General features: G+C 36.8%; 1 protein-coding gene across 6 annotated transcripts in view; it reads right to left on the bottom strand.

The window, feature by feature from the left end:
* Positions 1–16,734, bottom strand: part of TCF12 (transcription factor 12) — a 177,216-nt gene that overhangs the window by 121,387 nt on the left and 39,095 nt on the right. For all 6 annotated transcript variants that reach the window (XM_075713958.1, XM_075713956.1, XM_075713957.1 and 3 more), the window contains exons 3-4: positions 6,733–6,806; positions 2,946–3,014 (exon numbers count right to left, since the gene is read on the bottom strand). In XM_075713958.1, coding sequence (XP_075570073.1) covers positions 2,946–3,014; positions 6,733–6,806 — 143 coding nt within the window. The remainder of the gene's footprint in view (positions 1–2,945; positions 3,015–6,732; positions 6,807–16,734) is intronic.

Below are 16,734 nucleotides of genomic sequence, written 5' to 3'. Positions count from 1 at the left end.
AACCTGTTGAGTGATGCTACAAAACCATCTAAATCTAGCAGTGGTATCTTCATCAGTTCAACTCTGGCTTCAAGTAGATACATAGCAGAGTTACATAAGTGAAAAGGAGGATAAACTGCATTCTTAGTACTGAAGCTAGATTCTATGTTCAATCAGGTCAAAATGTACACTCACAGCTTTTAATGCAATATACATGCTGGAAGATACTTAAAACACCCACAGTTCAGGTTTTGGAAGAAAAATACCTCAGCTAATTTATGCTAAATCTTTAACAGTTAAAATTATTATGTCTGTGTATATAAAAAGACTATCCAGCAGGAAATGTCTTATGAAAAATATTTTTAGATTTGCTTGATTTGGAGACAGCAATCCAAACAGATGAAAAACTAATTTGCTCCTTTTATTGCAAAGACATGTTACAACAAAATCAAAACAATGAAATAAAACCTCACAGAGCACTATTCTTCATGAAATAAAAGCAACCATTAGCCACGCTGCAATAAAAAACTATGATAGAAAAATGTTTAATTAAAAGATAATGTTTATCCCCAAAAAAGTGATTATACCAATTTGTTGCTAGGTTATGAGTATAAATTGCAACTCCTAAATAAAGCAGGAAAGCTAAAAAGTTCAGACACATCTCACAACAGGAAGACAAAACTTTCAGGTGCTATGGGGCAATATATTATTGTGCAGCAAACCTGCTACTTGGTTCAAGTACCTCAGAATTTGCTTCAAAGAGCTCAGTAGAGCAAGGCTTTCAAAAAGCAGCTTTACAGTCCTCTGCAACATACACTGAGAGCCAGCTACCCTTCCAATGCAAGGGATTATGAACACATGCAAAAATATCTCTAGCTCTATATCACTCAGATAAGGGAGGGACTTGCATACGTTACCCAGAAGATATTCACTGAAAAACCACCACTGTTGCACATATAGAAGTAAAAGCAAGATTGGAGAGTTGGAAGAAAAACAAGCACCACAAGAGATGGAAAGTTTTGACACAGTATTGTATATGGACTTCAGTATAATCATTCAAGAATAAGGGAGACCATCAGCACTTGGTAGAATTCCACAGTTGCTAATTACCATCCCTGAATTATTCCTCTAAAAAAATAAAGCTTTCCTAGCTTTTTCTTTCCCTCCCCCCCCCCAATAGATATATATTCGAATGATTCATTTTTCTAACAAAACATTTGGCCTATGCAAAAGAGATTTTGCACACAGAAGTCACTAATGTCTCAATTTGTACATTTTCACAAATTTAAGATTGTTACAGCCAATTCCAATACAAATACCCACTTGTCTTTCAGTGTTAGAACGCTATTTAACATTATTAGGTAATAAAAACCAAGGCTCTTATAGAAGGTTTTCTCAAGCCTGCAGTGATTGTCAGCCTTCAATATTAGTTCAAAACACTACTGAAATAAGAATATTTTAGCTTTTAATAGGGTATTACCAGAGACTTTTAAAATAAACTGCTATGGGATATAAGATCATTATCTTTTGTGATTTAATTTTTGATCAAAAGACTAAAACACATAAACAAACACCCCACCCCAAGCACAGGAATATACATCCAGTTTTCAGAGTGAAAAGAAGTTACCAACGTGTTTTGCCCACTTCCCCAAAAGACTGTACTCAGACCAATATTCTTCAACAATTCCATGAATAAATCAAAAAGAGTAGGTGAACAAAGACATAGTAAAGTTTGCCGATAGCAATAATCATTTAAAAATAATCCTAACTCAATGTTAGTGCAGAGTTGCAGAGCAAATTCTCCATGAAATTGGCAGATAAGATAACAGCAGATAAAATTTGGTGTAAATAGATACAAAAGAAACATGTTAAAAATAACTCCATGTCATAACAATAACTACTGTACAATGTAAGAAAAAAAAATCTTATTATTTTTCTACATAGTTTTTGAAACAATATCACTTCAGAGCTCAGTGACAGTCAAAAAATGTAAGACTTGGTAACGAGTAAGAAAGGAACAGAGAACTAAAGTACCATTATGTCATGCAGAAATTGATGGTATACCCTCATCTCGACTTGTGCATGCAGCTGTAATCACCCTAACTCCTAAGTTATACAGAAGAAGCAGAAAGATTCAGAGAATGGTACCAAGAACTAACCACAGGTTAGCAGAAGTTACTATACAAACAGAGACCAATAGATTACAATTCTTCAATTTGGTTGAGGAGAGACATACAAGTGGCATGTAAAATAAGGATGTTTGTTGAAAAAAAAAAAAACCAAAAAAAAAGAATTATGAAGTACATCAGTAACAACCAGTCATTACTATTCAGAATACAGGAACATGGTAAAAATCAGTTAAATCACTGGTCAGCACACTTAAGACAAAAACATCAATATTCTTGCCACGAAACGCTTGTAATTACTGCCAAAACTGTAATCAAAGTCAGAAAAATTCACAACTCGCAGAGAACGACTCCACCAATAGCTATAAGAACAATGTCCAAAAGGTCGGCTCTGCCCAGGAAATCTCCTAAGCCCCTAAGTGCTGGGCTTTGCCAGGAGAGTACGACAGCAAAGGTGGCAAAATATTTGCCCTATAACTTACACTCTTTCCTTAAGCATCATTGCTGGACACAATCAGGCCACCTACACAGACCTGAACAGACCTTCAGCAGGAGTTGGGAAAGGAAGATCTCCTTTAGGCAGTCTTCCACCATCTTATTTAATTAGCCTTTAACAGGTAGGTACTTAACTGTCACCAAATTCCAATTCTATTTAATTGAAATTTGCTTATCTTTATGTACCTTTGAAAATTCCAGCCAATACTGGGCCAACAGTTTAAATTCTTAAATAATCTGGTCACTGTATTGTCACTTTTAAAGGACAACTCCAGTACTAGGCTGCATGCAGATTAAAAATAAATAAATAAAAATCACACACAAGATAAAAAGAGTAAGTGGTACCTCTTGAGGTTTCAACTTTTCTATGTCTGTGGAGAGGTCTGAGCTTTTTCCATGAAGACTGCCATTTTCCTGTAAACAGGCAAATAGTAAGAACAATTAAGACAAGAATAATGTTCTATATTGAAATTACGGGGAAAAGCACTGGATTTTGAAGCTAAAGTTGAACATGTAAGACAATTGTAACTTATTTAAACTCTCTCTGTTAATCGTCACAAGGAATAACCTAGGAATGTAAAAGGCTAAGTGTATCATTTGCCCTGCCTCCAGAGAAACTCTGTTCTATATTCTTACAATACAGACCCACACGCTCATTGTAGCTCTTCCTCAGAGTCATCTGATCTGGCAGCATATGAAGTAGTAGTCAGATCTTATCTTTATTTAAAATTCTGAACCATTAGCATAATGCATCTCATTAGTTGAAAGAAAACCAAGAAATAAAGACCATACATCTTACCCAAAATTTACACATGCAAACTTGATTTAGACTGGTAAATGAAGTCCAGTGCTTTTTCAGTGATTTCAATGTAGAAGAGAACTTCTTTTGTTCTACCTTTTTGCAGAAGAACATGGCCATGGGATGAATTAATTTGTGCCTCAACCATTACCAATTCTATATACAGACAGTATATCTTTCTAGTGTTCATCACTTTTTTGGGGAAAACACAGAAATGGAGTTTTCCTGTAAAAGGAATTCAGTTTTCTTTAAAAGGAAACTGTTGTTGTTTAAATGACATCGCAGACAACCATTCTTTATTGCTTCATGCAGGGCCTCTACAGAGAGTTGGGTTTTTTTCCCCTCCCACTATCAAATTTTTAGGTGTATTGAAGGCCTGGGCAAAGATCTATAATCATCAGCCAAACCCTCTGAATTCCTTTGGATAGCCACTTCACCTCGATTCTGCATATCTCTCCTGACCTTGTGGAACAGGGCCTTCCTTATTCCTCAGTACACAAAGATGATATACTACATAGAACCAAGGAGATACACGTTTTGCAAACTTTCAAAGCCTAGCACCAGAGGCTGACACCTCCTAAGACAACCCAACCACACCGTGCTCTCAGGAAAATCTAAACCTACCAGCATCCACTACCCAGTCAGCGATCCTGTCAGGAACTGCGGCTGTACCGATGCTTCAGAACTGTAGAGCCAACAGCTCGCAGCTAAGCTAACCCCATGGAGAAATTTTGTGGACAGTCTAATGTCATGTTCTGTGCTAATGTGAGACTTGTTCTTAAATCTGTATCGTTTAGGAGGTTTTCCAAAAAGAAAGTTAGTGTAGGAAGACATTTGTAAAAATATTTAACTTATAATAATCTTCCACTAGAATTTAGGACTATTGGGGTTCCCCCCCCCCCGCCACGTGATTTCCGCTGCCTTTAGACAAAAAAAAAAAAAAAGTCCTCTTGAAGTGAAAAAAACTTTACCACCTCAACACTACAGGAACAAATTATTATTTTTTTTTTTTTTTTAAAGAGAATGCAAAACATACAAAACATTGTTTAGGGAGACAGAGGGAAGAGGTGAACCTGACTGTCTCATTTTTAGTTTATAAATCAAGAAAGTTTGTATGCAAGTATTCAGTCTTCTCCTGTTCTAAATTTTATACCAATGCACACAAAGCCGTACTATAAAATCGTTAAATTCAGCCACAAATACAAGTAGGGAAATAAATCTACATATCAGTATTTTGAAAGTCCCTAACTTTCAAAAAAAAAAAAAAAATCAGACAGCATTAACTGCCAATTCTCTAAAATTAAGCATACTTTATAACATATTTAGCTTGAATGAAGAAAGACCTATTAAAACAGTATGCTCCAGTTTAAACAAAAATGAACATATTTTCTTAAAAACAAAACAAAACAAAAAAGACAAGCTGTAAATAATTGCTGCTTCACAATGAACTTTCAGTATCATCTCAAATTACTAGCATGCAAGAGAAAAATCCTCTGCACTTAGCCAGCAGAGGAAGAAATACTTCAATAACATTCTGGGGATAGATTCCATCAGCTCTTAACAATATATTCAGTTTGGCTAAAGTCCAACTGGCTTTAGCTGAAACTGTCCTAACATAAATTATGATTCAGCAAGAATTGTTTGCTTGGAGGATACATTTCTTTTTTTGTCTCACTTTTTTTTTTTTTTTTTAAATATAAACTATTTCAAGTCCAAGTTACAATTGCTGGGGGGAGGGGGACACCTGACTTGTATAAGAATTTAACATCTCTTTTTTCTGAAGCCTTCCATAGGGCTCAAGACAAACAGACATTTACATTTGCTTTTCTTAATGATACACCCAAATAGCACCAACCTCTTCCTATGATTCTAACTTCTGGTATACCTCTGCTACAGCACTAACATCTGCCTTTATTACCTACTTTAGGGTATAATGGTATAATTTGTGGAGGGTTTGATTCTTGACCAGTGTTTAAATTTCCTAGTCCTGCTCTATAGTTATAGTAAAACAAAAAACCCCACCAAAACAAACAAAAAACCAAACCAAAACAAACCCCAAACAAACAAAAAAGACCAACACACCAGGCACCCTGGCTTTACATTATTGGAATGTTAGCTGGCTGATCCTCTAACATAAAAAAATATGCAATTAATATAGCCACACAGCCAATGAATCACAAGTTCAAATTCCAGTTAGGTCAGCTTAACTCATGATTGATTAAAATTGATCAGCAACATCATAAATGAGTGTCAAAACACCAAACACTTACAATAAGAATATGAGTTACTTAAAGCTGTGTAATAAGATTCCATGTCAAATGTAGAAAAGGCATCTAAAAGCTGGGCTTCATGCCTCAAGTTATGCAGGATGTTTTAAAAGAATACCTAATTTCTATGTTGCACAGAAATACTTCTGCAACCCATGAAGTTGTTCTATTTTTTTATTATAAATTTATTTACCAAAGATTAACGGAAAAATTATGACTTCATGATAAACCTTTCTAATGCTCTCTTCTGAAGTCAGACAGAGGTTTTAACAACATCCAGTGAGCCAGACAAGACCTTGCAGCCTACCCAGTTCATTCCACAGCAAGAGAAAGCTGCAAGGGTGCAAGAGCTAACACAGCTCTCTGGCTCAAGGGTACTGAAATCAGAACAGATTATTTAGACTAGCCCCATCAGTTATGCTATGTATTTCCAGTAATTAATTCATAAGGTACTTAGCTCATTGGCTTTTTAGGGAGTAGATATTCATAAAAAGGAAACTGAGTAGATGAAAGGGAATGTGATTTACTAAGGGTAAAGCTTGCTTTTGACCATTGAGTTGGGTTTTTAAAAGGCAATGTTATTTTAGGATATTAGATATATCAAAAACCTTTAGCTCCAAACCAAAAACCAGGATAGATGAAGCTGCAACAGGAACAGGAGGAAGGTATTTGAAAAGAGAAGCCTCTCTCCAACATGACACAGCACGTACTGTAGCTGGCTAATGTTAATGGAGAGGCAAGCATTCCCTACACTTTGCCAATAAACCTGCTCCTGAATAACTAACGTGACTTCTATTTTCATTTTCTGACCATAAGGTAAATGAAACACATGCTCATCATTCACAGTTATGTACAGTTTATTTTCATAAATTCTTAACCTATATATTTTTTAGCCTTAGAAATCTGAATCACTATTGCAGCATATCAAAGTCATTAAAGTCTCTAAAAGATGTTAATCAATGTATTTAAAGGAGCTTACCCTTCAAAAACATTGCCAAATCATCTGCTGATTTTCATAGTATATTCCCATAAACTTTCACTATGAATTACTGTGTGGGAACCTTACCCTTGAAGATTCATATGAAGGACTTGGCTGACCACTTGTTCCCCAGGATGTGGCACCTGTTCGCTCATCCATACCTAGCAATAAAAAGAAAAATACAGACCTATAAGAAAGCATAGCAAAAGCATAACGTTCTCTGATGCAACCTGAAAGCAAATTCATCCGCTTCCATACACTTAAAGCAAATTCATCAGCTTCTCTATACTTAAAGCAGTATTTCCAAACCCAAAATTTAAGATGAACAGTTTCCTTGTCAATGAAGCTGGCTACAAAGCAACCTAATCATTTGGACACCTGCAGCTGCTGAAAACAGGAACATAAAAAGTCAAGAAGATTTGCCAATCTGCAGTGGCTGCCCTCCCCAATCCATAAGAAATTAGCATGAGTAACAAAACAAGTACAACGATGTTAGCCTGGCTTTTTGCACAGCCTGATTTATCCTGCATCTTAAGCACTGAATATTGCAGCACATACTGTGAAATGTATACTTGTTATCTACTCTTTGCTCTCATGTCTTGCTTAAGTATTGTAAAATGTGCAAAATTATTTCCCCTACTTGGTCTTTACATGACATGCAAGATATTTTAGCATAAGAGGGGGAAAAGGCAAGACTGACTGGTTATATTTCAATGTCTTAAAAAAAACCCGCAGAGACTCATGGTGTCTGCCCTACTAAAACAGGAATCTTTTTTAACTCTGTAACGGTTCTTTTAGAATCAGTTCCCTTTATGCAAATCCAGGTTACAGCTCAGAAGAGAAAGAGGAAGGAAAAAATAGGGAGATCTTTAAACTCAGTATCAGAATATATATCCCACAGATTATCTGGCCAACAATTAGAAATACTGTTGCCAACACTTTCTCCAGTTACTTTATAGTCAAAGTTAATTGTTCAAACCATCTTTAAACCACATTCCAAAACAACTAATTGCAAAAGTACCTGAATTTCTATAGCAAATTTATTCATATAGGGTAAGGTTACTATTTTAGTAATTAGGTTCCTGTTTACCTGTATCGCAAGATTTTTTTTTTTTTTTTTTTTTTTTAAATGGGTGGAACACTTCCATCCTAAATTTCAGACTTCCGTGCATTTTGGCCTACAAAACACAACTCATTAGTTCCCTGTCACCCAAACTTCTCTCAAAGAGTTTTGATATAGAGCAGAAATTCTTTATGTGATGTATAGTATAAACTGTTTCTGAAACTTTATAATGTCATAATTTATAAATAAGAACTAAGTGTCACAATTTATAAATAAGAGCTGAGTGCAAGTTAATCCATACAATCATCCCTAAACCCTAATTTTATATTGCAACTATAAAATTTTCATCCATATATCTCAGACTGGCCACACTACAAAACAAAATGCAAGGAAATACTGTAAATAACTACCTATGGAGTAATAGTATTCTAATAATTATTTCCTTAAGAAATGTGTTCTATGAAGCTACAAAATACTGTTTTGACAAAGACAGCCTGCAGAAGGCATATTAAACTGCAAGCACAGTACAATCACCCAGATCAAAACTATAGACACCTTTTGTGTACTGCAGGAAAGATCCTCAAGGCTGGAGAACGCTCTTTGAAAATGCAAAACCACCACTGTATTGAGCCAGCAGTTTGTGGAAGTTTGCTGCATTTTGCAGCTGACAGCATTGTTGTTGTTTCATTGTAACTGGTCCAGGAGCTGAGTAAAAAGTCGTGGCTGGCACTGACAAAGGCAAAAGTAATCTTTTGGCACAACTGACTCTTTTCTGCCAGAAACAACAGCGCTAGTAATCCAGTGATTATCATAACAAGTCTTCCATTGCTTTAGTTTCCAAGTGGGAGGCGGAGAAAAATGTCTTACTGCAAGACAAAGTCTTTAGGAAAATCTAAGACACAGTACGTTATAGCAACCCATTTAGGAAATGTCAGTAGGTAATGGTTATGCATACAGTGTTTAGATGCATGACCCCTAATCAGTAAAACATGTTACTCATTTAAAAGTTTGAGTCAGTGGGACATAAGGACTTACGTTAAGGTTCTGCTAAATCAGGACATGTACAGCTAAAGATTCTTGTATTTTAATTTTACCATCTGAATTATGTAAATAAATTGTTTGAAGAAACCACTCTAAAACAAAATGTAACAGTTTAAGATGGGGAGGAAAACTAATTTCTAAATAGTTCCCAGAATTCTTTCTTCTAAAAAGCCCAGTATGGTTAGCTAGAGTAGTCAGGAGTATCAACATGCTTCCTTTTTTCTGCCAGGTGTCTTTTTCCTCCTTTTCATGCAGCATTTTTTCTTTTCTTACAAGCCCAAAACAGACTTGCATCTAGACCTACCCTTTAATCAGAATTTGCACAGGAAACATTCACACTTTAGAAGCTCCTTGAAGGCTATGAGGAAGAATTTCACACACTGCATACAGAACATCGGCACTCTTGACTCACTGCCTCTTGACATCTGGATTTGACTTGGAACGACACCCCTGCTGCTCGCAGTCCCCATGAACACAGCACACGCCAAAGGAGCGGAGAACCAGCTAGCCAACAGTGCTCAACAAGGAAATCAGATACGTGTCTATGGTGGTGCTCAAGGAATCTGTTCTGCTTTGTACACTGATGTTTTTTCCACCGATGACAGATGAAAAACAACCAAATGCTGCAAGAGACAAAGACCCAGACTAACTCTAACAGGCTGGGCACAAACAAACTACGCATACTTTAATATAGCCAAAGGTAGCTCTACGTGAATGAGCCAGGAGCATACGATACACCTTCCAGATGGGAGGAGAGCCTGAAGCGGGGAACACATAGTAAGAAAGAACACAGGAGTCATCTATGGTAATAAATTCAATAAAGTCTCAAAGCAAAACTGTCATCAAAAGGGTTCGAGCATTTTCCTGGGAAACGCAAACAGAATGGAGGAGCTAGGGGGATCATCACTTTTGTATAACCCCTTCCACAAGGAAACCCAGTGTCCAATTCCACTAATTCATCATGGATGTTAAAGGGCACAGGAAAGCTGTGACAGCAGAGCACTGAAAAACATGCTGCACAGGGAAAGGCCGCAGCATCTCAATCTGTTTAGGCAATGCAAAAAAGGGGGAAATTCAACAACCGCGTGTTATAAAGGTCTAATAACACAGATACATGCGGTCGGGCAGACAGAAGTATAACAAGGTTCCACCCCCACACTTCCTTTTTTACGTAGGCATTGAGGATGGAAAGTAATTGAAATAACTCATTAGCTGATTTCACAGTTCTCAATCAAAATTGGCTGCTTCTATAGCAGATACGCCATAGCTTAACTAGGGAGTAATTCAGTAAGTTTGATCTTTGGTCGAGCAGATTCAGCTGGCGGTCTGGGGCTGGCTCTGGCTCACACAGCACCTCCACTGCACTCACTACTGTTGTCCCAGGAGGACCAGCAGGACATCACCCCTGCCCTCAGCCAGCCATGCAGACAGAGCACAGCCCAAATCCGGGACCCCGACCAGGCCACAAGAAAGGCCAAGTGTTCCTCGCTCACCTCGGGATGACCAGACCAAGCAGTCACAAGGAAGCTTTCTGGCTTTATGCATTGAATTCTAAAAAGACTTTGCTTGATGGCACTTTTAAGATGGCACTGTGAGCATTTCAAGCTCTTCTAGAAGAGCTGAAGAAACCTGTTGTCTCGTTACTTCAACATATGTACTCATTCTGAAGAAACAGGTCCAAACATTCATCTAATAAAAAAACTGGATCTTACAACCAAACTGAAATGCAAGTTGTTGTTCTTGCTGGTATAAGACAAAGAAGGCCATATTTAAAACTTATTTCAAGAGACACAGGCTCTAGTATACGTGTAAACAAGATAATATACTTTATAGGGTTACCATCTGCTATGATGTTGATCAAATAAATGATCTGACCAAAAAAAAAAAACAAAACCCAAAACAAAACCATTGTAGATTGTTATACTAGGTACTCAAGGTATGAGTTTATCTTTTATAGCTTCTTTATTCAATTTTGTTTCAGAGTAATTATATTCCTTCAGATAAGATTCAACAACTGAAATCAATTGCAAAAAAAGTAGAGCACAAACCATAACAGCATTGATTGCGTTTTGCATCTTAGACACCCCAACAAATCAATCTACCATTAGACCCTATATTGCAAAGGTCTATTGTGAAGTATGATACAAATTATTACCTAAAATTATATTTTAGGTCTAGACTTTCTAGTAAGGAGATGCAAAGAGAAATATTATTTGATGGAGAAATACTATCTCAATTAAACATTTTAAATTTCAGTAGGTTAAGACTAGTTCTCAGCATCTTGTTGTTGATTCCAAATATAAAATATTTCTCATTTTGTAGTAACTTAATATTTTTAATAACATAATAAAGCAATTTATATTCTAACAATGTACCTGAAATTTGCAAGTCAGATAAACAAGTAAAGACAAGCAATAGTTCCACACATTTATTACCGGGGGCGGGGGAAACACTCAAAACCAAAAGCAGCTTTGACAATAGATGTCATGTGGTGGGCTTAAAATATACGAAGCTGAGGGCATTAATCAAATTGAGAAGAGAAATGAAACCCAGGCAACCTATCAACAGCCTAACCACGTAAGCACCATTGGGATAAATTCAGATGCAACATTATGATTAGGTAAAAGACAAACTGCTTTCATTTCAAACTATAAAAATAGAGGGCTTTCTCTCCACCCACCCCCCACCCCCAAAGGAAAGGCAAGGGGAAGTACTTCAAGTGTGGGGGGAAAAAAATAATAAAAAAAAAAAAAGCCACACCACACAAATAATGAGAAACTTCAAATCTCAATCCATACTGTTTCTTGGAGAATGGACTGATTGCCTTACAGCATATGGATACGAAGTTCCCTCCCACCCTCCAGATCAAAAAGGAAAGCTCCTCCCCAGTAACAAAACTGCTTATTAGAGGCAGTAGTGGGAGTAGCAGGGTAGTATTCCTTTTTGTACCATTTGCTCCAGAGAAGATTAATGGAAGTTCTGTGGATATGTCACAGAAACACTCTCTTGAGTCAGAGTTGTCTGGTACAAACTCCGGAATCCACAATTCCTTCAGGAAACTTCCTGAGATAATTTTATTAAATTGCATGATACTGCTCACTCTCCTCGTTGTATTGAGCCACAGAGCAGAGGATTGAACACTTAATCCATCATATGGTCTAAAAGTGAGATTTCTCCTGGGCTCAACTGTTAGTTTCAATATCCTTCCCCATCTGCCCAGTCAGGTTTATAACCATGAGAGCTGAGGTTGTTAACTACCAGCTTCTAATGGCAGACATTTAAAAGAACAACGAAGCGCTGCAGGGATTGAAGCCACCCTGAGGAAGCATCGGTTATCTCGATTGTTACCCATAAAACACTAGCTTCTATTTGAATATTTTTCTTTGCAAAGATCAGTGCGTAAGATCTGTTTGAAATATCAACAGTGATTATTAATAGTAGTAAATAAATTAATTTGCATTTTTGAAACATTTGTTTATCCTGGAGAATCCTGGAGCACAATTATCTGACATAGCAAAGAATAAACACCCGCTATGCCAGTTATTGCAGAAATTATTTGAAGAATAGGCAATAAGATATGCTACACAGTGAATTTCTATCCCCAGAATAAGAAAAATCACAAGTAAAACTTCAGTAGAAGTTTATTTTATTTATTTATTTTATTTTTTCAGTACAAGTTTATTCAAATGGGTGGAACACATAAGAAGCACACAACTTGCCTGGGCAATAACCAAAACTTAGACCAAAATCAGCATTGACAGGTGTTAAAAAATTAGTTGTAATCTAAAATGTAGCAGCAAATTGAATCCTCTCTTTATGGAAAGCTGTTTAAAACCTATACGTTCATATAGAAAATGATTTGCAAGAACAGTATTTTCTCAGGTCAGAATACAACTTTGGGGTGTACACTTGAAGAACTGTTTCTAATACAACAAAATACTTACATTGTATAAAGTCAGAAGAAAATGAAAAAAAAATCATTCTGGTTCAGGAAAATTGATGAAAAGCTTTAATTTGTTTTAACAGTGTCTATTAACATCAAAAGTCAGGATGGGTAATACAGTCCCTGTATAAGTGTCAAGTATGTTTTAGATTTGTTTCCACTCATTACCTAAATACAATTTGCTATTAAAAAAAAGGGGGGGGGGGGGGCAATTATTACTTTTAACTTAATTTCACAAACAATCCTATTCATTTCTTGTAGTAAGGCCCACGTATTCCCCAAGAACAACAACATTAGGTTATTAATTCCTGTAATAGCAGCGCTCTTACAGAAATGTCAGAATTTACCCACTTCTCTTTCCTCATATTCTCTGCTTCCTGGACTCTAAATCACATCACCGAACACACCAAATGACCTGGACACTTTAGATACAATACAACCTACTCAGAATAAAATTGGAACTGGCATTTTGCACCCAACTTTACTAAACCAGAAAACTGCACGTTGCTACACCCATCTTGCCAGATAAAGTACATCAGGTGCAGTTCAAAGAGGAGAGTGTATTTACAATACCATATGTAATATGCTGTATGCAATACATTTGTTATTTGTGTATGTTCATTCAAACAGTTCAAGCATAAGCTAGTGATGAAAACTATAAAAATTAGCATTTAAACTCGTTTTAAAAAAAAAAAATTCCTTACAAATCCGCAGAGGTGCTCAGAGCACTACACTGTAAAGCTATTCTTTGCCCCTGAAAAAAAATATTTCTCTATTAATACAAGCTTTAATATTATTCTTCCATCCAATTTAAGGTTAAAATTCTAAAAGAAAAATTAAAATGCTAATCTTCATGGATTATATCCTGTATATAAATAATATTTACATGTGTGCACACACAGTATATTTTGAAACCTCCCTGGTTACAAATGTGAATAAAGCAAACCAGCTTAGAGATCAGGCCTTCAGCAGGGATACGACCTAGAGCTTTTATTCACATGCAAACACACACACAGTTAAACTGCTATTAAATTGCATCATGCTGCTTATTCTTCTCTCTGTATTGAACCATGAAGTATCAGATTGAACAGCTCTAACAAGCAAGACTCAGTCCTATGATATTAACTAGCATAATAATCCATTCTACTGGCAAATTTTCCTGTGGTTACTTCAGTTATGACTCAACGGCTTTATATAACCACACACTTTAAAATATATATATATATATATTTATATATACACCAAATCAAGGCCAGTGTCACAAGACTGCACACACCAGGCCAAAAATATTCAAATATAGCCTCACAGTCAACAGCTACTGTTACCAACTGTATTACAACAGTACAGAAAACTGCCAATTCAGGCACCAGAACACAATACAATCTGAGTTACTCAGTGTGTAACTGAGGCGTTAACTCTCATAAGCAAAGAAAACACCGCAAGTGTGAAAGCTTTTCTAACAACATATCTAAAAATGTTAAGAAAAAGTGCTTTCAGTCATTTACTGTATCACAAGGTGTCCAGCAAACTTTGACCCTCTTGAAAACAAACTCCAAGATCAACCTGAGGTCAGTATCCTTTCATGGTGTTGATTGTCATGCATCTTTATACACATACAATTAAAATTATCCAATTACAACAAACTAAAAGTACTTTGCTGGTATTTAGATTGTTAATGTATTAACACCCAAACCTTTTAAGGAAAAAAAGACTCTCTGACATATCAGCAGGTTGGGGGGCGGGGGGAAGGTGGGGAGGGGAAAAAAAATAAAGAGAGCTGAAAAATGAAAAAATACATTTGTGAGAAACATCATATATTTTGAATTTCCGAGTCCATGCAGGTGAACCAGAAGAGAAAGAAAAGTAGCAGACAAAAACCTTGTATCTTAGCTAGCCAGGATTTTGAGCTTTAAGTAAAATGGCAAGTACAGTAAACAGTGTAGCCAAGGAAGTGCCAATGCAATTCCACGTTTACACTTCCATGACTGGAAACAAGTTATTTACAGATAGGCAGTCAAGATCACCCAAGTCTGAGTCTGATCTTCAGAAAATCTAGACCAAGCCGTTTCCTAAAAGCACGTGGAAGGAAACATATGCTTTGCTAAGGTACATAGTATCTCTGTATCAGATCTTTGGCTACCCTTCACTACTGAAATCTAAAGTCTATCTATGAACAGCAGCATGGCATCTCACATTAAAACAAAAAACAAAAAATTGTTATACACTAACGTCTTACGTTTTTCATAAAACAAAGCATGTAGAATACAAAGAAGTTTGGAAGGTTTTCAGGTCTACCTCTAGACAGGCATATCTAAAAAGGAGATTTCTTATGATTACTTGTTCTAAAGAGCACATCTAACAGACTCACCCACAGGATTGAACTCTCATTACTGAACAAAGCAGAAGTTACACATCAGGGGTTGTGTGAACCCCATCAGGGGTTATGTTCTCTGGCTCTTTCAATTCAGCTGGGGAAAAGTGTCTATTACATGAACATGTCAGCTTAAACATCATCTTTTAACTCCAGAAACAAAGTTTATCTGTTCAGTATTTAAACAGGGAAGAATGCTTAATGGATAAACGCAAGCACTGCACATCTGTTCATCTAAGCCAGCAATGTGGTAGGCTAGCTCTAAGTTACATGTGAAAAAATACAGCAAATGTTGACTTAGGTAATTACTACAACCTGGCTCACTTATCTCCCTCCTCTTTTGCCAAAAGTCAAGAAGAAACCCTCCACACTTCATTTTCATCCAAGAAGGAAGCTTTTGCAAGGTTAGGGCTTTACCATTTGCCCTGCAGCACAATGAAGTGCCCTGCTGGTTTCTCCAAGGGAAAAATAGCACCTATTCCCTCAGTAAAAAAGCTGCCTAGAGCAAAATGTGTTTTCTTCTATTATTTTAGGCATGAAGAAAAAAGGTCTAAAGTAAAATAAACTATTAGAACCTTTCAAGAAGCATCTCTACCTGCATTTATATAGTCGAGAATTTGAGCTGATGGAAGTCAGCATTAGCCTGCAGTATCAAGGATTACTTTTTCCAGTATGTATTTTGTACTAACTAGTGCTTCCCCCTCCATAAGCTAGCTGGAATGTAGTAAAGCTCTTGCCAGATGTTCTCCTTTTGTGGAGGCCCAAAATCAACAGTTCTCAATAATTCCATTACTTCCAAAAGTCATAGCCAGAATCCAGTCTGAACAAATGATGGAGATCTGACACAGCCTGCATTGCCAGCAGGGCCCTCAGACACTTTAAAAAAAACCCAAAGCCAAACAAACAAAACAAACCCAAGAAACTTTTCTTTCCTCAACACTGAAACATTGCTTCCAACCACTTCTTTGACAGAGATTTTATTGGTATTTTTGAGCCTCATTCTCAAAGCAAGAAAACGTGACATTCTGTCAAAGGAGAGAAAGCTGTCTTTAAATTTCCCAGATACCATTGTATCTGCCCAAATATTTGCTGAATCTAGCTCCTTGCTGCCTGGGCTGTTAGCTGCCTGCTGAGTCAGGCAGGCAGGCTTTGTGTTGACAGCTCCCTTAGTGTGAGTGGCAGTAAATGATGGTGTGCCCACAATGCTGGAAAGCTGATATGAAACAGTTCAGTCTCCTACATCAACAAACGAGGTGGAAGGAAGATTGCTGCCTGATGTTAATGGGCCTTGCACTAATACATAGCAGTACAGTACTGCAGCAACTGAGATGTCTGAGGGAGCCTCGTTTACCTTCAATCCCCGAAAATGTTTGTTTCTGTTCATTAGGTGTTTCCACTCTTTCTCTTTATTTAAAAGAAAGGCCAATCCTCCCATTGAACCAAGATGTCTCACCACAGCTCACTGAAGTAATAAGTTGCCTGCCACCTGTATTCAGTAGTTTCTTCTTTCATAAGCAAAAGGTATTAGCTGACCTACTAACTTCTGCTGCACTTCAGGATCATCTGCGTTCTGCTAGTATATCCATGTTGTTACAAGCTTCTAAGTCTGGAAAGATTGCCTTTCCACAGCAAAATTACACCTTTAGAGGATCAGTTACACAGAAGTAACAA

The sequence above is a fragment of the Pelecanus crispus genome, chromosome 7 (genome assembly GCF_030463565.1).
Source record: "Pelecanus crispus isolate bPelCri1 chromosome 7, bPelCri1.pri, whole genome shotgun sequence".
NCBI classification, from domain to species: Eukaryota; Metazoa; Chordata; class Aves; order Pelecaniformes; family Pelecanidae; genus Pelecanus; species Pelecanus crispus.
This window is presented reverse-complemented; position numbering and strand designations above follow the sequence as displayed.